At 35.1% G+C, this 23,933-nt stretch overlaps 1 protein-coding gene across 1 annotated transcript; it reads right to left on the bottom strand.

Moving 5' to 3' along the window:
- Positions 1 to 1,026: 1,026 nt before the first annotated feature.
- On the bottom strand, positions 1,027 to 23,183 carry LOC129424230 (uncharacterized). The gene is made up of 9 exons (XM_073870091.1): positions 22,400 to 23,183; positions 16,822 to 16,845; positions 11,512 to 13,189; positions 9,322 to 9,651; positions 8,455 to 8,595; positions 2,453 to 2,538; positions 1,615 to 1,812; positions 1,283 to 1,366; positions 1,027 to 1,164 (listed from the first exon to the last, which is right to left on the bottom strand). The coding sequence occupies exons 3-9, from the start codon at positions 13,187 to 13,189 to the stop codon at positions 1,027 to 1,029; spliced, it is 2,655 nt and encodes an 884-aa protein (XP_073726192.1). The 5' UTR covers positions 16,822 to 16,845; positions 22,400 to 23,183.
- Between the last annotated feature and the right edge of the window lie 750 nt (positions 23,184 to 23,933).

Below are 23,933 nucleotides of genomic sequence, written 5' to 3'. Positions count from 1 at the left end.
AAACTAGGAGTACACCTTAGTTTTAATTATATAACTAGTTTTAACAAACATACCTTACTAAAACATCACTTGTGTGCATTTTGAGGCAAAACAAAGGGCACTGATGTATTTTAAGATATGTCAGTGCAAGTTATTTTCAGTTTGGACTGATCCTACATTTATTTTAGTCTACAATTAGTCTAATCCCTGTCCATGAAACCGGCTCTATAACATTAAAAACTAAAGGAAGAATTTTTCAACAAATTACAAATAAATACAGATAAAACAAATAAAGTATAATGTAAGAACACAATGCATGTGCAAATACTGTAGACTTTAAAAACTAATGAAATAAGTAACAGTTCAAATATAATTGATATGGTGCAAAGAGACTAATTTTAAACATGTTTAAGTGACAGAGAACTAATTAAGTCAAACTGTGTAATGAGTTTTCAGTCCAATGTTGCAATAAGGTGATGAGCATTCCAATGATGCACAAAGTAGCTAGTGCAAGTCAACATGTAAATTGTGGGTTAGTGAACTATCAAAGGGGCAACAGCAGGTGTAGAGAGGGTATAATGCAATGAGTTGCAGATGGGAGGGGAGAGAGTTCAACTTTTTGACAGCTTGATATATGAAGCTGTCTTTCAGTCTGGTGGTCCTGACCTGGAAAATACCAGTCTCTTCTCGGATGTTAGTAAACTGAAGAATCTATGTGTGGGCTGGCTGGAATCATCTGCAATACAGAGGGCTTGCAGGTGAGATGTGTGCTATAAATATCTTGTAGCAAGTGGATAGCAACATCAATGATCTTTTCAGCTGCTCTCACTATGCATTGGAGGGTCCTATGGTGTCATACCACACAGTGATGCAGCTGGTCATGATTTTCTCAATAGTGGCTCTGTAAAAGGTGTGCATGATGGGTTTAGGACTCTGGCTTTTTTGTAGAATAAGTATAGTGGCTGGTGTGCTTTTTGGCCAGTGATGCGATGTTGTCAGTCCAGGAGAGGTCCTATGTGATGTGTACTCCCAGTAAATTTTTGCTAGTCACTCGATCAGAGGACCATTCTGAATACACACTGTCCTGAAGTAAACAAAAATCTGCTTCATCTTGTCCACATCCAGACACAGGCTCACCTCCTTCCTGTAGTTTATCTTATCTCTTTTGTTAATGAGATAATGCAGCTAAAGAGATAATGCAGTTGTGGGAGAGCAGAGTCAATAGGAAGATGCTAAGCAAACATCTTTGACTAGCCCCTGTGTAAAGCTTGATTGTGCTAAATGTGTTACTGCCAACACATACTTCCTGAGGACTCACAGTCAGAAAGTCCAGCAGCCAGTTGCATAACAAGATGGTAAGGACAAGCTGAACCAGTTTGTGAATGAGCTATTGGAGGATGATGGTATTAAATGCTGAAGTGTAGTCTATGAATATCACTCTACACACAAGTCTTTTTGTCCAGAAGACTAAGGGTTGAGTAGACGGCAGTGGAGAAAGGTTGGACCATTAACAAACTGGAACAGATTTGGGACAGGGGTTCCTACAGTCCTTACTTACTTAGGCCCATTGCACCTCCTGGTGCATAGCCCATCTACGACTTCCCTTCCGCTCTTTCGATTCTGTGCTAATCTGACCAGTTCGCCCCAGGACAGGTCAGTCACTTTGATGTCTGCTTCAAGGTCACGGCGCCAGGTGTTTCTTGGCCTTCCCTGTTTTCTTTTCCCTTGAGGACTCCAGGTGAGTGCCTGTTTGGTGATGTTATCTGTCGGTTTTCGCAGAGTGTGGCCTAACCAGGCCCATCTCCGTCTTACAATCTCACCTTCAGCAGGACACTGGTAAGTTATTTGCCACAAATCAGTGTTTCATACAATCTTGGGCCAGTGGATTGAGAGGATTCTTCGCAGAAATCCGTTGACAAAAGTTTGGATCCTCTTTAAAGTGGTCATTGTAAATCTCCATGTCTCAGCTCCATAAAGCAAATCTGCCTTAACATTTGAGTTGAATAAGCAAATTTTGGTGTGGCGGCTGATTTCTTTTGAATTCCAAATGTTTTTAAGCTGGATGAATGCTGTGCGTGCTTTTCTTATCCTGATTTAAAGTCCGCCTCTGTTACACCCTGCTTGTCCACCACATTACCGAGGTATGTGAAAGAGTCTACTTCTTCCAGGGCTTCCCCTTCTAGCATCACTGGCTCGTGACTTGTGGCATTCACTTTAAGAATTTTTGTCTTTCTTCTGTTGATCTTGAGTCCAACCTGTGCTGACACACAGAGCAGTTTTGTTGTCTTCTCCTGTATTTGCTGATGGCTGTGTGACAAGAGGGCAAGGTCATCTGCAAAGTCTAAGTCCTCCAGGTTATTCTACATTCTTCATTGAATACCGTTCCTCTTTCCATCAGTGACAGACTTCATTATCCAATCTATGGTCAAGAGGAACAGAAACGGTGACAGCCCTGCCTCACCCCTGTCTTTACCTGGAAGCTCTTTGTTAGCTGTCCTTCACGAACCACCCTGCATGCCATGCCCTCATAAGAGTTCTTGATCAATTTGCTTTTCATTTCTACAGGGTAAACAAAACAACAAATATTTTCTATAATTATGTTAAGCTGTTTTAATGATAATAAATACAAAGATACACATACATCAACAGTCTATTCAGTATTATGATATGTGAAGTAATAAAGTGAACTTATTGTCCTATTGCTGTTACTGCTCTGTGCTATTGTTTATCAGATGATAAATGATAAGGTGTTGTTTTAGTATTATAATTTTTCAACATTAACAAATATTTAATTATTGTGCCATATTAAATATGATTGTGTTAATGAAAAGCTAACGTAAAACATCATTCATAAAAACAATTATACTTACCTAAAGTGTCTTTGAAGATGATTTTTCATCAGCAACTTTCAGCAGTGTGTACAGTACTCTTGTAATCCGGCAGGTTAGGGAATAAATATCACTGTTCTTTTAACTTTTTGAGCAGAGGTTCAGAAGCTGAGTTGTCCATAAGGTCCAGATTGTTTGTAGATACATTCCAATGCATATATAGTGCAGATGAATTAACTTTTTGAACACAGGTTCAGAAGCTGAATTGTCCATAAGATTTAGATTGTCTGGGAACTGAAAAAGGTTACTGCTGTTCAATATGAAAAAACATTATAGAACAGGCAGATCAGTTGTCCATGAAGAACCATTTTAAGCAATTTTCCATACGCTGAGTTATCCAGATGTTTCAGATTGTTTGTCCATTAAAAAGGGTTCCTGCTGGTGAATATAAAAACATCAAAGGACATGAAGCTTGCTTTAAGCAGATACAAAAGCTTTTTAAACAGATATTTAGAAGCTGAGTTGTCCATAAAGTCCCGATTGTTTGTCCATTGAAAAGGCTAGTTGTAAAACGACAATTACTGGACAAGAAGCTCTGTTGTTTTACTGTTCATAAAGAACCCTTTTGAGCAATGGTTCATAAGTTGATTTGTACATAAGTTCCAGATCGTTTGTCAATTGAATAGAGTTCCTGTTGTTGAATATAAAACAACCATTACGGAATAGGAAGGTCAGTTGCTTTAAGCAAATGTAGAAACTTTTTGAACAGAGGTTCATAAGCTGTGTTGTCCTTAAACTCCAGATTGTTTGTGCATTTTTTTATATTAAATAAACTTAAAAACGTGCTTGGCATAATTAACCACACAACAAACATTTTAACATTTTTTTTCTGTGACACAGTTCAACTTATATGATAGGTAGAAAATGTAGCTTTTATACAAACGTTTTTATATTAAAAATAAAATAAATACTATACAAAAATTTGCCTTTAAGTGCAATTTCAAATTATAGGATACAAATATCTTGATCCAAGTGTAATACATGTGGAATTATTTAAAAAAACTGAAAATAAAATTAAACAAAAATGGAGAGAACTGGGTTAGCTGGCATACCATTTAAAATAGTTGTAAATTATTTATTGTAAACAAACAATAAAGTAATACTGCTTAATAAAAATAACTAAGTTAATTAAAGGGTCATATGATGCAATTTCTTGTTTTTTCTTTGTCTTTGTAGTGTTAAAATTTTTTTGGCATAATGAAGTTGAAATTCTTTTTAAAAGTGAAGGCTCATCCATACCTTCATAAAACACCTCATTCCAAACACACTCCCACATATGACCCTTGTAAAAAATGAGTTATTGCATGTATAATGTAGAAACGTAGATTATGTCATAGCTGTGAAATAAGATGTCAAAAAATATAAACAAAAGGAAAAAAAATAAATAAAGTATTAAAACACATAAATAACATTTAAAATAAGACTGCATGAATAAATGAGTTAGAACTTATCTACATTCCCTAATCAAAGTACATCTCAACAACAACTGGATTTATGGGTTGGTTGACAGAGTTTTAAAAGTTGTTTTTAGTTTACAAACAGTTTTGTTCATTTGTTCAGTTGGTTAATTTATCTATTTTAATCTAATATTTTAAGAGCTAATTATTTTAATCTATGTTACATTGTAGAAGTTTGAATGACTATAACGATAACATTATAATTATTTATTAATCAACCTAAAACACATAATTCACCCCTTTATCAACCAACCCCTGTACCAGCTAACCCAGTCTCCCTACCCTGCCCCAGGGAGCCGCCAATAGTTTGTGTCCTCCCTTAGCCCCTATTTAATAAGTGGCGGAATATTTCTAAAAATCACTGCAAAATGTTTTAACTTATGAAAACTATAGTTCTTTGGACAAATCAATAGTTAAATCTCACATAAACATGGTGTATATATCTTTATGGCTGAATTTATTGAATTCATGTTCTGACGTACATTTATAAAGTATAAATAAACATATATTAAATTCCGAAATATTTAAATATTTTTGGAGATTATTTTAATATAATTATCATTTAAAATTTAATTGTTTTAACAACAGTTATATTAAATAATTTAGGCCTATAGAAAAGTACAATAGTCTAATTGACATATAGGACAACCAAGCAGCCTATAAAGTGTCTATGTATTTTTACATTAATGTAACAAGAATTGCCTGATGATAACTGTAATATGTTTGTACAATTTCAAAAGTTACACCTTCCATATCTTTTGTATACACATGATCAATTAGTGTACCTTTTTCTGTGGTTGAATTTTGTACCTGTTGAGTGTATCCATGTTGTCCCATTACTTTCATAATTGTGGAAGAAGTAAAGATGTCCTCATTAAAGTCTCCCATGATTATCTTTTGTCCTGGATGCTTCTCCATCTCATTAAAAACATGTAATAGTTGTTGTTGAAACAAATCAGTTTTATATGAATTAGGCCTATACAAAACTGCAGCAGTCAAATTGACACATGGAAGCACAAAGTACAAACACTCTAAGTTGCAACACTCAGGTACAAAGATATTACACTCAATGTTTTCAGAAAAATAAACTCCAACTCCACCTCCTCTCTGATGTTTTAACTCAGTAAAAAGTGCAGTGCTGTCATCATAACATTTAGCCCTTGGGTTGTTTTTGAACACAAATCCTGGTATCTGTGGTTCTTGGTCATTAACATTTAGCCATGTTTCTGTCAAACAAATACAGTCAGCATTCATCAAAACTGTATGTGATGTAACATACGGTAAGTGAGCTTTCAGACTTTGTACATTAAGCAGTGCTATTCTAAATGTACCAAGTGATTTACTGAAAGTGTACTTTTCCAAAGTTACTTTTGGCATATCTTTTAATGCCAACTCAATTTTGTCATTACAAAATATGACAGAATCTTTAAAGTCCTCAATAATCAGTCCATCAAGAGATCTCACACGGCTCAATGCAACATATGCCTGACCTGCTGTAAAGATTTTATTAAGTGATACAACAGCTTTATCTACTGTAAGTCCTTGCACTTTGTGAACTGTACATGCCCAAGCCAATCTGAGTGGAAACTGCCTTCTTATTCCACCATCATTTGTTACTTGATCTTCTTGTACATTAATTACAGTAGAATTCTGAGAAAATGTCTGACGTGTTCTGTGTCTCTGAATTTTTCCAACAATTGGATTATCAAACTCCACATGAATAGCTGATGGTAAATCCTCATTATCTTCACCTTTTTTCTGACTTTCACTTATATGGACAACTGTACCAAAAGCTCCATTAACAAGACCATCAGCAACATCAATATTTTTCTTTAACATAACCCTTGCTCCAACACCCAAGGAAATACATTTAGACAAACATGAGTTGAAAACTTTAGTGTGGTATCCAACTTTACGTTCCATTCTTCCAGTTTTTGAATTTCTGATATAATCCTGAGCATTTATACTAATTGCATCTGGGCAACATTCATGTAGTCTTTCAATGTTGTATTTATCAACCTCGGCATTTGTAGCAAATATGTGAAGATCATTACATTTTTCCCCTGTTTCACATTTTTTCAGTGTAGCAATGTCAGTAGCTGTAAGAGATTCATCTTTTTTACGTACTCTCAGACGATTTAACATCTCAGCAAAAGCTGAATCTTTTTGTCTAACAACTTTGGTTAACTGAGCAAGTTCAAAGTTGTTTTCCCATATGTTTACTCCTTTTGCATCAGAATAAAGAGCAGTACCCTTTACAGGCGGTAACTGATAGAAATCACCCACAGCAATAATGCTGACTTTTCCAAATAGAGAGTAATCACCAGTTTGTTTTATTTGTCGCAGCCTTCCATGAATGTATGACAACAGACGATGGTCAACCATAGAGACTTCATCAATAATCAAAATTTGCAAATTACCAATGCTCACACGTAAAGAGTTTAATTTTTCATCACTGAGTGGCTGATATGGCAATCTGACATTTGCACCAATTGAAAATGTATTATGAATAGTTGAAGCACCAACATTAAAAGCTGCTACTCCTGTCGAAGCTGTTAAAAGCACAGTAACATCATCAGGATTTTCAGACAACTGAGATAATAGTCTGGATGATTCATAGTGTATTGCCTTAATTAAATGACTTTTTCCTGTTCCTGCTCCACCAGTAATAAATAATCTGAAAGGGTCAGGGTTCTGTCCAAGTATTTTCTGTAGACACCACTTCCGGACTTTATAGAATATAGCAGATTGCTCCTCATTTAATGACCGTAGTAAATCCAATGCAGCATCTCTGGGCATAATAGTGTGGTTGGTTTCAATAGTACAAACAGTTTGAGGGTTTCCTGTAAGATCTGGAATCACTTCTCGAGTGTCATCATCAGGTAATACTTTATTCTTCATTATTTCAATACATTCATGACGCTGTCTTTCAGTTTCAGGACATATTGCAGCCCAAGCATCCTCTAAATCTATATCCTGCTCCAAAAGCTGTTTAGCTTTTTCTATTTTGTCACTTTCCTTTTCAAACAATTCTCTGTTGCAGTCAACAATTGATTTTACTTTATGCAGTGTACAACCAATTTTTATGACACCACTGTTGTAAAAGTCCTCGTATGTCTCATAGTTGCTAGGCTTAAGATGACAGTCATCATAATATGGTAGAAAAAGCTGAAGTAATGACTGATAATATTTTTCTGGATCTTTTGTGGGTGAAAATCTTGGATATCTCACAACTGCAGGTTCAGTTCGTGTCCTTCGTTTCACATAACCACAATTATTATTGAGTTTAATAACTTGCTTTTGTGAAGAAACTTCAGATTTTGACAAAACTCTGTACTCTGAACAAAAACTGGCAAGACAAAGATTTTTCATTGGTTCTGTATGAGGTCTGTTCTTGTACCTGTCAACAACACTTGTCATCCAATAACTGCTTTCATCATCAGACTGGTCTTTCTCCACTTTATTTTGTAGTAGATGCAAAGGCAAACTCATCTTAACAGGATTTGGTCCTATTGGAATGAATTGTACTTTACGTGAACATTCCTTTAAATGCATGCCTGTCAGTCTGTACACGGCTTCTTGTGAGGAAAGTTCCCTACTATGTAGGTAAATGCTTCCCAATTGTTTTAATGATGCTTTAGCTTCAAGATTACCATTCATAGCTTCATTTTGTGCACGTTGAAGTAACAGTCCCATTTCTTGCTCAGCTTTCGTGATGTAACTTATAATATAAACCACAACAGAAAAAGCATCTGTGACATACTGAATATCCATATTCCCTTGCCAAGCACGCAATAAATCTCTGTTATACTGGTTTACCCAAATATCTTTTATATTTCTTTTCAGGACAATGCTTTTCTTTTTAGAACATTTGTTGTATGCTTTCTCAAACACAGTCTGATCAATTCCCAGAAATAAAAAAAATGCATCAACTGAATCAAAATTCACATCAGAGTTTAATGCAGTTTTAACTTTATTTATAATTGCACTTGCTGTTTCATCTTCATCATTCCCTTTGGACTCATCTGCATTAGATGCTCTTGTAATAAAGGTACGGCTAGATGGAGGTCTTGGGAAATTAAAACGGCATACTGTATTTTTCTTGCGACATGTTTTTGAATGTCTTGTACTGTGCTTCTGCACACTGTTTACTGTTTCAAAGAGTTCAGTGTCTTGCTCTGGTGGTGTCTCACAGGTGATATATGTGTCAATGAAATCAACAACCACAGGATCATTAGCTTCATCATCATCATTAAGCTTTGGAGCATTTTCTACCCAAAAAAGACAGTGAACATGAGGAGAACCACGTTGTTGGAATTCAACACGATAAAAATAATCTTTTATTTTACCAATAGGTTCAGCTGGAGACATAATGACATGTTTCAGAAAGCAATGCCATCTGTGATCAAACATCCTCGCTGCAGTGACAGGATTTCGTCTCAAAAATGCACATTTTTCAGACCACTCAAGCTCTTCAACAATGATTTGTTTACCCTCTTGTTTAATAATGGTGTTCATCATTTCAGGCCATCTCAGATCTGCAGAACTAAAAGATGCAAAGAAAGTCGGTATGCCAAGTTGTCTAATCAGTGCAAAGAGATCTTTCTGTGTAGACATCCAATAGGGAGGTGTCCCTCTGACAGGTCTCAAAAACTTATATCCTTCATTATACTTAAGTATTTTTTGTAAGTTATCAGAATTTGTCAGCATATCTGCTGTTACCTTTGATAACTCATCTTTCTCACAACCTTTGCGTAATGCAATTGAGACATTAGATACAATTTGATCAACTTCTGATATATATTGTGCATAAAAAATGAAGTCTGTGTTCTGTGCAAAACGTCCATCAGCATTCAGTATTCGTGCATTCAGGTATCTTGTCAATGTGATTTTTTCTGGTCTGGCATCATGAAATGTTGGACCACCGGTCGGATAAAGAACAGGAAAGCACTTTGCCTCATTTGTTTTATCTGATAACAACCTAACAGGACTGTTACCTTCAGCTGGTGCTACATTTAGTACATCATGAAAATGCTGATCAATAACTTCTGAACCAATATCAACAGGCTGTAGTGATGTGTCTGACAAAAGACCATTTTGCTCTTTAATAAAACTTAAATCTTCTTCTGGCTGAATTTCCAATTCTTCACCTTCTTCAACTTCATCACCACTTTTATCTGATACATTATCATCATCCATTTCATCATTAGCATTACTTTGAATATCATCTGGCTCACTCAATGAGTTGACCCACTGCTCATTAAACTCCACATCACTATACAATTTATTGTGTTTCAACAGATACCATAAAGCATTTCTTACACGATCTGTGTGGACATATTTATATTCATAATGGCCTTTGTATGTTAATTTTCGTTTCAGTTTAATCTTTATCATATGGTCATTACATTCATTTCGTGGAAGAATGTTGGTCATCTTTGTAGTATTTACTGGAACACAGACAACAGGCCCATGAACACCTCGCTGTTGACCCCGAGGCAGACAAAGAAGACGTAAAAAAGGAATGTTGAGTGATATTAGATGTTGTTCCAATGAATTTAAACATTTTAATTCTTTTGGAATCTCCACCAAATGCATATTGTTGGCAACACTCTCTTCAGGTAGTTTTCCTTTAAGGATTTTTCGATGGCATGTATAGCAAATCCACAATTTACATGACAAATTGCCAGATAAATAACAATAAGACTTACATTCATTGTTACATGCATGTAAATACTTGAGTGTGATACATCTTTTGCTTAAATCAGCTATTTTGTGTCCTTTTTGTTCATAACAATCTCTTATACATTCAATAACCTGTTTTCTGAACAATAAACGATGACATACACAACAAACACATTCTGGGCCTCTACTGACTTCTTGATGAAACAGATTAATAGTGAAATCAATATCATTCTGTCTTTCCTTCTGTTTTGCATACATTGCACATCCTTTCTGTATTTTACTCATTTTAAAGATTAAGTTTCCATGATATTTTTTATGAGAATACTGACGTAGCTTTGCTTTAAATGTTGGGTTTTCATGATACTTTTTATGAGAATACTGACGTAGCTTTGCTTTAAATGTTGGGTTTTCATAATACTTTTTATGAGAATACTGGAGTAGCTTTGCTTTAAATGTTGCGTTTTCATGATACTTTTTATGAGAACACTGGAGTAGCTTTGCTTTAAATGTTGGGTTTTCATGATACTTTTTATGAGAATACTGGCGTACCTTTGCTTTAAATGTTGGGTTTTCATGATACTTTTTATGAGAATACTGGCGTACCTTTGCTTTAAATGTTTTGTTTTCATGATACTTTTTATGAGAATACTGGCGTACCTTTGCTTTAAATATTAGATTTCTGTAATACTTTTGTTTGGAATGTTCACACATTCTTGATCTAAAGGCTTCATTTGATTTATACTTGGTCTTAGAATACAGCTTAACATATTTCTGAAAATTAATATTTGTGGAATACTTCATCTTTGATTTTTCACACTTTGATTGATGAACATTTAAATCAGTCTTATATTTATCTCTGAGATTTTTAAGTTTCTTTTCTTTATAGTCAATATCTTCAGAATATTTAGATTTTTGGTTATGTATTTTTCTCTGTCTGAATTCATTATCACTATTGTATCTTTCACGTTCTCGCTTATTTTTGAGGTGCTCAATTGGTTCATTTGACTTTCTTTTTCGTAAACACTGTTTAATGCTATTATCATCTCTTACACTTTTGCATACTTCTGCACAAACATTGTCCTGATTTTTAACACATGTAACAACTTCATAGTGATTACTGTTGCAGTGGTTCAGATAAATTGCATTATCCGTAAATGACTGACCAGTGGGTGCATGCACATTCCATCTGCCATTATTGAAGGTGAATATATTTATTTTCAACAAATCAGCCGTACAAAAAATGTCAATTTCTGTGGCCCAAGATCCGGAGTAATACATTTTACACTGCGTCACATAATCTTTTACTGATCTGTACTCTTCTCTTAAATACCTCACAAATTTTGAACTGTTAGCTTGAAGATGTTTCACAACTGCACGTCTGATTTTCAAGTGCTTCTCTTCATTACCACATACTGCGTGTGCTATTGAGCGATAAAAGCAATTACCATCCGGTTTGATGCTCTTTGTTTTACATGGTTCTCCTAACAAAAACAAAGTTTCACCTTGTACCCCATTGGATTCATTAGTTAGTTGTAAACGTGTACACAAAGCAGCCTGATCTGTGGAAATTAGAGGTTTGAAATTGAATTCAGTATTTACAGTTTCTACAATAATGACATCATCCATTGATACATTATCATAAAGCTTGCTCACATGTGCAACCTTTGGATCAGCCTTAAGTTTACTCTTACTGGAATCCTCGGAAGTTTGATTCAGTTTACACAGTGTTACTGGTTTGTCTAGACATATTTGTTTACCATCATCCTTAATACACTTACTCTTGCAACCTGTTGCTTTAGGTGAAACTTGAGAAACACTGCTTTGTTGACCAGACTCACATGAACTTGTATTAGCAATTGAAGCCTTACCAATTACAGATGCTTTCACACCCGTCACTTCAAATGGTGTTCCCTGAGCATTCAATGACCTTGCAAGATTATCAACATGATTAAATAACATGTATATGTCATCACAGTATACCACTACACTTGTTCCATTATATTGTACCATACCTTTACTATTGCGAGAATGAGAATCAACGACAGCATATGTTGTACCTGCCTTTATAACTGCACAAATATAGTCTTTAATATTCAACAAACATGCATCATCATTCAACATTGTCCTCTGAAGTGCTTCATCTATAGGCATACATACATCTTGCACATCTATATCGTAAACATCAACACCAATAACACCTGAGAAAGATTCAGCACGTTTTATTGAAAATAGTGTGTTATACAGTGTGTGCACAGTTGGCAATTCAGCAATAGAAACATGTCCTCGGCCTGTGTCATCATTGATCTTCCCCTGCAGTCGCATACATGTGTACAGCTCATCTCCTTTCATTAGAACAGCATTCAGGTCTTCTGTTGTCCATGTCAGCACATTCTTTAGCTCACTCATCATTATAGCCATAATGCTATTTACTGCACACTGTCTGTTACGGTTGAAACTAAACCGCGCATCACCCTGATGAAATGAACCCTGTATGACTTTCTGTATAATCTGATAAGAGTTATTGGCATCAAAACTTTTCACATTATCACTATAGGTTTTCTTAGATCTTGGAGAATTTATGATACACATTGGACTTGTCTTGGTAGACATTGAAGGAGTTGTGACACACATTGGACTTGTCTTGGTAGACATTGGAGGAGTTGTGGTACACATTGGACTTGTCTTGGTAGACATTGAAGGAGTTGTGGCACACATTGGACTTGTCTTGGTAGACATTGGAGGAGTTGTGGTACACATTGGACTTGTCTTAGTACACATTGGACTTGTCTTGGTAGACATTGAAGGAGTTGTGGCACACATTGGACTTGTCTTGGTAGACATTGGAGCAGTTGTGGTACACATTGCACTTGTCTTGGTAGACATTGAAGGAATTGTGGTACACATTGGACTTGTCTTGGTAGACATTGGAGGAGTTGTGGCAGACATTGGAGGAGTTTTGGTACACATTGGAGGAGTGTTGGTTAATATTGGAAGAGCATTTGAACACTTTGGAATAAGATTGGTCTTATTTGCACTCAGCAATGCTGAGTATGGTACATGTGCCTCTTTTTTAAGAGGTGGCACAACCTCTGCCAAGTCCATGGAGGGAGTAACAGCATAACGGTCAGCAATCCTTCTTTTCGCTGCATGGGACCGCCGGAAACCCTTTCCACGTGGCATCTGCAATTACATAACACAAAGAAAATCATCAGTTAAACATTGTGCTTATTTTATTACTTCACTTCCTAAACTCTAACCTTTTTCATAAAACTTGCTTAAACGTTATATGAGCATGATTTTAATAAAATAATATATATAATATTTTTGTTTGGAACAACTCATTTTCAACAATACAATAACGTTAACATTTATACAATTATACTAGAGAAATGTAAATTATCAACTCAACAGGAGCACAATTGATCAAAACAATTATAACTTGATGTTATCATTTTTTTTTTTATTTAACTTTTCCATTTATATATGTTTTTTATGATAACTGTATAAAAAAATCCTAAATACAATATTAAAAAAATAAAATATCAAAATAAAAATACTATAGCTTAATTACAACTATTACTCATTTAATAAAAGTTACATTACTATTATCCTAATAGGCTATATAAACAGGTAAAGGTTATTAAAATAAAATTAAAATATTTATGTTATCTTTCATGGGATTCCCAAGAACAGTCATATTAGCATGACAGCTTTTAGATTAGTGGTTTTCCATAAACAACAAATAACTTATTAGTAAAAACTCATAACAATCACATAAACACACTACATGACACAATATATGATGAATGATCAATACCAAAAAGCAAGTAAATGCTGTGCTGTTGAGCTAACAATTGGTTCATGTTACAATATTAATTCTATTTAATAAATCTTTATATGGATTTAAAGGGACTATCAGTATGATCTAACCCCATCTAGTGCTGAAATTATATTTTGCATTTAAATAAATAGGGCTCTCTAACACCTAGCATTTCCAAATCCGAGTTGAAACTACAGCAACCATTAAGTACTCACTGATCTCCTCGTCCATTGCAGCCGCATCACGTGTTTTGAATTAAAACGCGTTGTGGAAATGCATTCGTACACTAGTGCTCTTTGTGCCTCTCTGCTATTATAGTTTATCAATATGTCAGAATGACATGGAAGTTTACTTGGACTTACCTGTTTAATGCAAGTAAAGAGAAGAAATTCTAATCTTACAAAGAAGATTCAGTTTACTGGCGAAGGTCATTTGACACCAATAAGGACATATTTATGAATACAGACATTCATTTTGATTAATAAAACACTTAAAATAATACTGATAGTGCTTTTAAAGGCGGAATCCATAATGTTTGAAAGCCAATGTTGATATTTGAATTCACCTAAACAACACGCCCTTACCCCCAATAGAATCTGGACCTTCTTTTGATTGACCCGCACCACGCTTACACAATCCAGGCAACGATGTTAGTTAGTAGAAACACCGCTTACTGCTCATTGGCTACAAGTGTGTTTTGGTACTTGGGCCACCTCGCTTTTCCAGAGCATTTTTCAGATAATATGAACTCCGCCTTTAAGGTAACCATAACAATGTGATCACCAGGCCAGCTGACAGTCTTGCCTGGGCCCGGGACAAGATAATCTTGGAGGGCCCCTCGGCCCCCCTACTTTTTACTGGTAACAAGACATTTGGCATTATCAGATTCATGGCCCACGAATATTGCATTATTATACATTGTATTCAACATTTATATAGTAAATAAATGTAGTACTGACACTATACACTGACACAAAATAACTTTTATTTATATAACGTCAACCCCCTCTTTTAAAAACCTCTATTTTCTGCTCTTTTCTTTTCTTCTCTTTTCTTTTCTTTTCTGAGCACCGGACTTGTGCTGAGTCTGACCAGATATTTTGAGCGTACTGAACTTCAAATCAAATGACATCATAAAATTTTGATCAGTGGCCAAACCATTTTTGTGTTGGGCGGGGGGTTTCTTGACCACTATTTCAAGTATAGGAAGAAAACAAATACAACGTTTTTTTTTATGTATCTCAAGTGCGGTCACCTCCATAAATATCCGAACAGAAGCACATTTTGTGTTATTTTAGCTGTTTACCAAAATGTACTCCAGTTACAGTCATATTATGAATATTGTCTTACAGTGCACACTCTCAGCTTTATTTTGAGGGTATTCACATCCATAATGGCTGAAGGATTTAGGAATTACAGCCATTTAATATGTAGCTCCCCCTTTTCAAAAGTAATGGGACAGTTGACGGGTATTGTCTATTTGTTAAATAATTTCCTCATGAATGACAGATGTTAAAGGTCTGGAGTTGATTTTAAGTGTGGTATTTGTATTTGGAAGCTGTGGCTGTGAACCCAAATCATTTGATTCATGGACATCTCCATGCAAGTGATACAGACCATAATTAAATCTCAAAAACACAACAAATCCATCAGAGAGATGGCAGGAACATTAAGAGTTGCCACATCAACAATTTGGCACATCCAGATAAAAAAACAACACAGTGGTGAGCTTTGCAACATTAAAATCCTGTATGTCTAAATGGGATAACAGTGGTGGATGATCGCATTATCCTCTCCATTATAAAGAAAAACCATCATAACTGTAACTGGAATACATTTTGGCAAACAGCCAAAACAACACAAAATGTGCCTCTGCTCCAACACCCATGGAGGCGACTGTACTAGATTTTTTTCCACAAATATGCCTATTTTCTTTATTTTTTAACAATTGCATTGTTTCCGACAGGATTTTGACAGACTGTGGCGGCGATGACGTCACACGCCGATTAGCATATATGTGGCGTCATTGCGTCGTGTTTTACTCTTTAATCTGTCACATTATATTGCATTTTAACACAACTGAATGCTATTTTTACATATTATTTGTTCTGTTGTCTATAAAATAGTGACTAAACAGGACCCATACGACCCAGTGACTCATTGTTAATGTATGTTAATGTCAATGTAAATCCAATCTCTTTCTTTAACTGCTGCTAAAAACGCGCCCTCATCTGACTAAATCATCATACATTTACATTGAGGCTGTACTGATGTTGCTCTTCTCATCAGTGTTGTTGCCTTATGAGCGCTTTTTTATTTTAAACACGAGTGGTAGTTTTATTGTATATCATCGCGTATAGCGCAGACAATTTGTTGCAAATTCAGAATATGAGAGAATACACGGTTAGTGTTACTACAGAACACGTGCACGAGCATACCGCATCATAGGTAGGGAGAGAGCTCGGACACAGACTCACACCAGAACGGGTATATGTGGTAATGCTGACCTTTTGTTTAATTCACTCATGATGAACCCGATCAGCCATCTTCTCTATAAGTGACATCCGTGACTGTTGACGTTTACGCGAAAAAGAAAGTAAAAGGAACGCGGAGTTAAAATACTTTTGACTGTAGAGAGAGCCGCGCTGCTTGCAACAGGAGAGAGAGGGGAGGGGCGCGCGCTGTTGAGGCGCTGCATGCAAAGAGAGAGGGAGGAGGGAGGCGCGCTGAGCGCTCACTACAATGAATATAGTAAAATTAAAATGTAAATGGTAATCATGAAAAATCTATTTGTGGCGGCCAGTGTTGATTTTATGGCAGATAAATCAATGTATGGAAAACACTGAATTATTCCATAGGTTCCAGTTCTGGCCCCCCCCTCATCCTGGGCCCGGGACAACAGACCCGTTTGTCCCCCCCTGTCGGCGGGCGTGGTGATCACTATACTACCTGTAGTTTCACAATTTCAAATAATGGGTTTAACATAACATACCTTAGATTGAGTTCTGTAAGTCTTCTGAAAAACAAGAAAAAAGTAAAAAATTAGTTCACAAAACATTAATATTTTCATCAATAACTATATGTTACAATAATTATTAAGTATGAAATTAACTTTTTTTTTTTGCTGCCAGCCTTTTTTTAAACAGTTGCCTGCCAGCATTTTTGTGATTTTCACAAAATTCCTTGAAGGAAAAAGGTGTAAAATAAACAAATATATCAAATGAAAGAACAGACTCTTAGCTTTCAAACAAACAAACAAAAAATTTTTGTCCCATATTTTACCTTTTAACTTAAAAGGTATAGCGGAAGATTTTCCCGAATTATTTAAAAAAAAAAGCGCCCCTCCATATTTTTAAAAAACTGCACACACAACACTCCTTCCTCCCGAGAGGGAACGCCTGTTAAACGTGTGCACGAGACAGAGAGAGAGCATGCAGGAGCTCAGTTATTCTCTTCACTCTGAGTTGCTGTCAGCATGTTTACAGTGTCTGTGCAGTTCGTGACTTGTGCCAGGGCTAGCATCCCTAATCATAGCTTACATCAACTTTTACTAGCAGTGATTTTAAATGTATTTCTCCAAATAGCATGACAAAATGTACCTTTCCAGTAGAAACTTTGCATAAGAAAGCCCAACCTGTTTCTTTCTTTATAGTCCTTTCTCTTCTTGTCATACAATTCGTAGACACTTTTTCTCTTGCGACCCTCAGACATTTTGAAAAAACACAATGAGAATGCAACCTTCAATGAATGGTTAAAACCGTAGCACAACACACATACACTTGAAAGTGCAAATGTGCAGAAACCAAACCTAGAGGCGAGCACGTATGTCGGTTATACGTCAACATATAATCAGATGATTGACATCTGGGATGACCAATAATACAGGTGATCCACCCGGAAATCGAAAATCTTCCGCTATACCCTTAATTTAACCACTGAAATAATGATATTTGTCTTACAAAATATAAAATTTTGAGTAAAAAGCCTAAAAAAGATTTTTGTAAAGGAATTTACATTAGAGATCACCCTCAGACATGCACACGTGCACCGAAAGGCCAAATGCAATCTTTTGTGTGCACCTGTGCGAAACATAATACATGCATTTCCACTCGAACATATTGGCCCTCATTTATCAAAAGTGCGTACACCAAATTTCCAGCGCACACCTGGCGTACACCCAAAACCACGGTGACTTTGAGATTTATCAATATGGACGTTGGCGTACAGGACACTCAAATCCTACGCCTGCTCAGGAGGTGGTGTACGCACCTTTTGAGTTAGGAAATGCACAGAAAATAAATTCCTAACACAACAAAATGCACTGACAAACTAAAATAGTATATGATATATTATGACCCACTGTAAAAAAACAAAACAACAACAGTATTTATAAACTTAAGTGTTTTTTTTTTGTTTGTTTTTTTCCAACATGAACTTCAATGTTTAATTTGTGTGATTTTACCAAAGCATTTGATTTGTATGCATATTTATTCCCAAACTTGCAAGCCGTTTCAGGGCAGAGCCCGTGAGCGGATCAGAGCATTGAGCGGTGCGGTAATACCATCAGCGCGCCTTTTTCCGAAAATTCCGCTCGCTGAACCCAGAACGCCCTTTGATAATTTGCTAGTTCGAGAATCTGTAAAAACGTCTAGCAATAAGTTATGTGATTGAAGCCTTATACATAAATGTAAAGTAAAAATCAAAGTTAAGATTGGACAGGAAGAAAACATTAAAATGGAGTGCGGAGAGACTGTAAAAGTTAGCAAATATTTATCCTGGAATCTGAAGTGGCACATTGCAAGAAAGCACAAGGATGTGCTACGAAAACATGGTAATAATGCATCAAAAGGTAAGCTAGTTACATACCATTCGATGATAAATAAATACAGATGAGGTAAGGTAAAATGCTTGTGTTGAATTGAGCCGAAAATCCGATCATGATGACATGCGGACAAAATCATGGCCACGAATTATCTTTTATGCAACATCATGGACACTTCTTTTTCTTATTTAGTCTAAAGTATGGCCATAAATATAAAATTCGTTCCCAATATTCAACAGTTTGTTCCTTGGAATTAATTATAATATTTCGTAATTACTATTACAATTATTATTACTTCAAATTATGAATTAGCCTAGTAAAAAATGTGGATGTTGTAGAAACAAATTGTTAATTTAAATTATATCCGGAGGTCCGTATCAAACTAAGCTAACAAACATGTATGTAAATACAGAAAAACACACTACAAAAGTTACTACATCATTTTAAAATATTATTTTAAAAAAAACTTAACCGAACCATTAAGCAGACATATAATTTAGATGTAGGCAACAGTAAATAATAATAATAATAATAAATAATTATTCTTCTAAATATCAATTAAGCATCCTTAATAATAAAAATAATAATACAAATTGTCATGCAATTATTAATGTGTCTTTAATCCCGCTCTTTTAACTCCCAAATAAAACAATTTTGTTTCTTTCCACTTCCCTGGTTTCTCTTCTTTGCCGTCTTCCATGTGTCATTGTCGTAAAATGAGGGTGTGGGGGAGGTGGAGACTTGAATTTATATGGGCGTGTTATTCTAATGACGATCGTTTTCAACCGCGGCATTTATGAAGGGCAGATATTGCTTACACCTGAATCTCAGACGTACGCGCAGCTTCATAAATCTGGCGGTGAGAGAAGTGTAAGCATAATCTTACGCCAACATATACGCCCGTTTCTACATAAGAATGATAAATGAGGGCCATTAAGTGGCGGAAGTCTACATGTTCAGGGCAAGTCTTCTGTTAAACATTTGTAATTACTTAGTTGTATATTTGTTTAATTATTGATGTAAACGTTTACGTGTCGTATCTAAAACCGCATGTTAAACGTGTCAACACGCTGTTTTGCTCTTTTAAAAGTGCGTGAGAGGATGCACATCTTTCGTTGCTACGCAATCATGAGACGCGCTTTCTGTGACAGCGAGAATAAGGAATGTGTGATCAGATTTTTCATCTGCAACTCACGTCAATCATATCATTGTCACAATGCGATCAGCTGGTTGGGACAGAGAAGAGCTGTAACCCGGGCTTACTCAGCTGTTACTGAAATGCGGAGGGGTTCGTTGGTTTAAATGACAGCTTACATTGACAACACAAGCAAAGATTAGGAGAAACGTGCAAAAGATCAAAGATGGCTATGTATGCAACTCACTAATCTCAATATGAGTGTATAATAAGTATATCATCATGTTGCTTGCTATGCAGTTACACATAGAGCAGTAATATTATTTTTATACAGAGATGGTACATAGCCAATTCAATACTGTGAGTTAAACAATCCAAAATAAATCAATCAGAACATTTTTGGTGGCAAAAATGTAGGCTAATAGTTCATAAATGTATTCAGGAATTGAATTTGTTAGTTTAGTGCAAGGTTTAAGTAGAAAAAGTATAAGAGAAAGTTAAGAAAAGAGTTACCTATTGTTATAAAATAATGTAAAAAACGAACTTTGCAGTAGTATTTTTTTTTTCATTTTATATACATTTTATATAATATATTTTAATAAAAGTTTAAAAAAGTGTAAACAAATTGTAAAAAGTTTATAGTAATAAACAACCTGCAGTTTAATGTTTGCATTTTCCCCTTACTGTACCGAAAATGAACCGAATTGTGGCTTAAAAACCAGGGTGTGCACTGAACCGTGATTTGTGTGTACGTTACACCCCTATTATCTACATAGAACCGGAGACCCCTTACACAGAAGTCGCAATTTTATACCACCATGTTTTTACAGAAGCCCTTAAAGGTGGAGTTTGTATAATGTGCCACTAGATGGCGCCTTTCCACACAAACAATAACAATCGTGTGGTTTGATGACGCTAAAGGAGCATGAAATTATGGGATGTGTTATCATTAACTCAACCGCTAATTGCCATCAATCAGACAGGAACGAGAAATCATGTTTACAGATGAGGTAAAGTAATCAAGTTTTATAAATGTTGCATTTGATGGTTTGTGTAATGTTCAAAACAAATGTATTAATAATAGATGTTATAGTATTAGACCAAATCAACACAGCACAGAATTAAGTGTTTAGATTACCATAAAACATGCAAATAGCCCAAGAGACGCTATTCCTTTTGCAGGTATCATAACAGTGTTGTTATGTAGTTTATACATCAGTAAAGGCGTTAACAAAGGGTGCCCCATGTCTATGTTTAGAATAACAATTTTCTAATGATTTACAAGTAGTTGAATACAATAGAGATATTGTTAATAATAAGCTGGACAAAATATATAACACTAGACAAGTGCTTTTTGGATGTTTTACTGCAATTAACTGTACCTTTAATCGACAAAATTTGCTTACTTGGATGTCTCTGACAATGAAATGTTTGTCCTGTGATCATGAATAAAAAAATAATTGATGTTTAGCTGTTTCGGATTTTGAGAGCTAAAAACTTCTTTGATTTTGAAAAGCTAATTATACTTACAGGCATTGCCCTCACAGGGATTATCTTTAAAGCAATTTATTTATTTATTTATTTTAGAAGAACCAAAAAATCAGGATAAAGTGCGAGTACACCATATTTCTTTTCCAAATGTGAACAGGAAGTAAGCTCAACATATTCCTGTATGTAGAATAGACCCCTTTAATGTTTGTAAACATTGAACTCCTACGTTGGGTGCATGCGCAGCATGGGAACAACAAACTGTTCATACAATCCAAATTGTCTAATTTAATTTAACAGGACTGATAAATGATGACTTACCTTAATGAAGTGAGTATTATAAACAACAAGCCTTTTAGTTCTTTGCATTGTCCCATTATGCACATTTAATTGCTTGCAGGCACAGATGTCGACTGAACTGCAGTGCTATTTTTCGCAGCTAATAACCAGACTCTCCAGAAAAACGTGATTGTGCGATCGCACGATTTATTGAATAATCAGCCAAAGTCCGCAAATTTATGCGGGGCTGCAATTTTGCCTAGCTTCTCTGTGAACTACAGCTCTGATCCAAATGGTCGTGTTTATGAGGATACTTGCAAAAGTCGGGAATTTTGACGCATTTTTATATTTGGGGCTAATACAGGGAAAAAATACTCACAAGCACAACAAGAAGCAGATGCGCGGCCTGCGCTCCTTATAAACAGAAACGGCGCACACATATAGCACTGTTGCTTGTGTTTCAATGGCTTAAAATCACTTAATTTAAAACTGCAGTGCTTAAATACATGTACAAATGTTAAGCCTCTCTCACCACATGCACAGCAACTTGACTTGGGCACGTAACCTTGAATGAGAAAATACTACAAATTAAGTGTGTGCGCTCAACACCGACTGATTAAACTGCTATATCAACTCCGACTCACTCAGGTCCTATTAGCACCGTATATAATTTTCATCTATGCTCAATGAAGTTAAAACATGGAGACACATTATTAAGCAAAAAAAAGTCAAATTGCGTTTGTTACCTTTTACTACCTTTCTACCTACTAGACTTTTTTTACTACCTTTTACTACTGCGCAGACACCCTGTCTATTAATTAAACAATATTGAGAAATTTCACTAACCTCTGTCCTGCTTCCATTGATTCACCATTTCACATAAAACAAACAAACAAAAAAATTGTCAGCCATGATGTATTACACAAATTTAAAGTTATAATTTATAATAATTTATCATTTATAATTATAATAAAAATGAAAATTCAGTTTAAGTTTAATTCATGATTAAGTAACACTTTACAATATTTGAGGACATGTTTGCAAAGAAACTGTTAATGAACCATGGTCACTTCCATTGTCTCCTAACATGCATATAAATGTGGCTATGATCCGTTTACTTACAAAAATTCCTCAAATTGTCCCTAATGTTTATTAAAACAAACAAAAAAATATGCAGGTGTGTAACAACACGAAATAACAATCAATGCTAAAAATGTTCTATTTTTAAGTCAACTAACGTAACCATTCAGAACATATGTTTAAAATAATTTACAAGTTTCTTTATAATTTAATTCTTTCAATTTATTTAAAAAAATAAACATCTCCGCTTGTTTATGTTCAATAGTTATCATTACATATAAGTCATTCTAGACATCCATATTACATTTGAAATCAATTTCAATCAGATGTATTATTTTTTTAAAACTATACAAATTCATCAGAAAAAAACGAAAATGCAGCTCTTTATGATTTCTCTTTGCCTGTCATTATCCACTTTATATGTGCGCACGTGAACTTTTGAGTTGCACATGCTACTATAACGAGACAAACACATAAATGACTTAAGTTAGGTTATTAGCTAAATGCTAATGACGTTAATTTTCACACAATGAAACACACACACACATATACATATATACATATATATATATATATATATATATATATATATATATATATATATATATATATATATATATAGATATATATATATATATATATATATATATATATATATATATATACACACACACACAATATTACAAAATATACTCTCAAAACAGTATCGCGGTCATATATATGTGTAATAAGTAGATGATTTCTCGCAACAGGCCTCATATAAAAACATAGACTTAAACACTTATTTCCCAAATACAAACAAAAAAATATATCAAGTAACATAAAAATACATAAAACTTTATGAAAAAATGGTGTGCATGACCAATAATAAATACGGATGAACAAGATTATACATCGGAATAAAAATCACGTCTTACCTTATCAGAGATAAAAACGTAATGTCTTCTTCTGCTAACGGAATGCATTCTCTTAAAAACATCGCAGCTCCCCTAGTGGTTAGGAGCATAGATATGTATAAAGGCTAGATGGCTCGTCCGCGCTGCTGGCCAATTGAGTGCAAGGTCCGCATTTTGGCGGCCGTCTTGCGGCGGGGCGCTCGCTCACTCGTGGCGTTGGGTTTTGGTGGTGCAGGTGCTTTTGGGTGACCATAACTTGCTTAATTTTTTTGCCGATTTTCAGGCGGTTTGGTTTGTTATAAACGTCAAAGATGTACTTATGACACTGCATACCTACACTAAAAATAAAAAATAAATTCATGAAACATGTTAAAGCATCCAGAATTATAGCCACGTTAATAACG

This window comes from Misgurnus anguillicaudatus, chromosome 8 (genome assembly GCF_027580225.2).
Source record: "Misgurnus anguillicaudatus chromosome 8, ASM2758022v2, whole genome shotgun sequence".
Taxonomy (NCBI): domain Eukaryota; kingdom Metazoa; phylum Chordata; class Actinopteri; order Cypriniformes; family Cobitidae; genus Misgurnus; species Misgurnus anguillicaudatus.
The sequence above is the reverse complement of the archived record's forward strand: the minus strand, read 5'-3'. Positions and strand labels throughout refer to the sequence as shown.

Bases quoted from the DNA above. Each gene is read 5' to 3' on its own strand.
- LOC129424230 (XM_073870091.1), bottom strand. From the start codon at position 13,189: ATGCCACGTGGAAAGGGTTTCCGGCGGTCCCATGCAGCGAAAAGAAGG. The intron at 8,596-9,321 runs GTAACAGTCCTG...TTTTTTGGGTAG, and splicing joins AAATGTAGCACCAGCTGAAG to AAAATGCTCCAAAGCTTAAT. The intron at 1,813-2,452 runs GTAAAGACAGGG...ATAACTTACCAG, and splicing joins AGCTAACAAAGAGCTTCCAG to TGTCCTGCTGAAGGTGAGAT.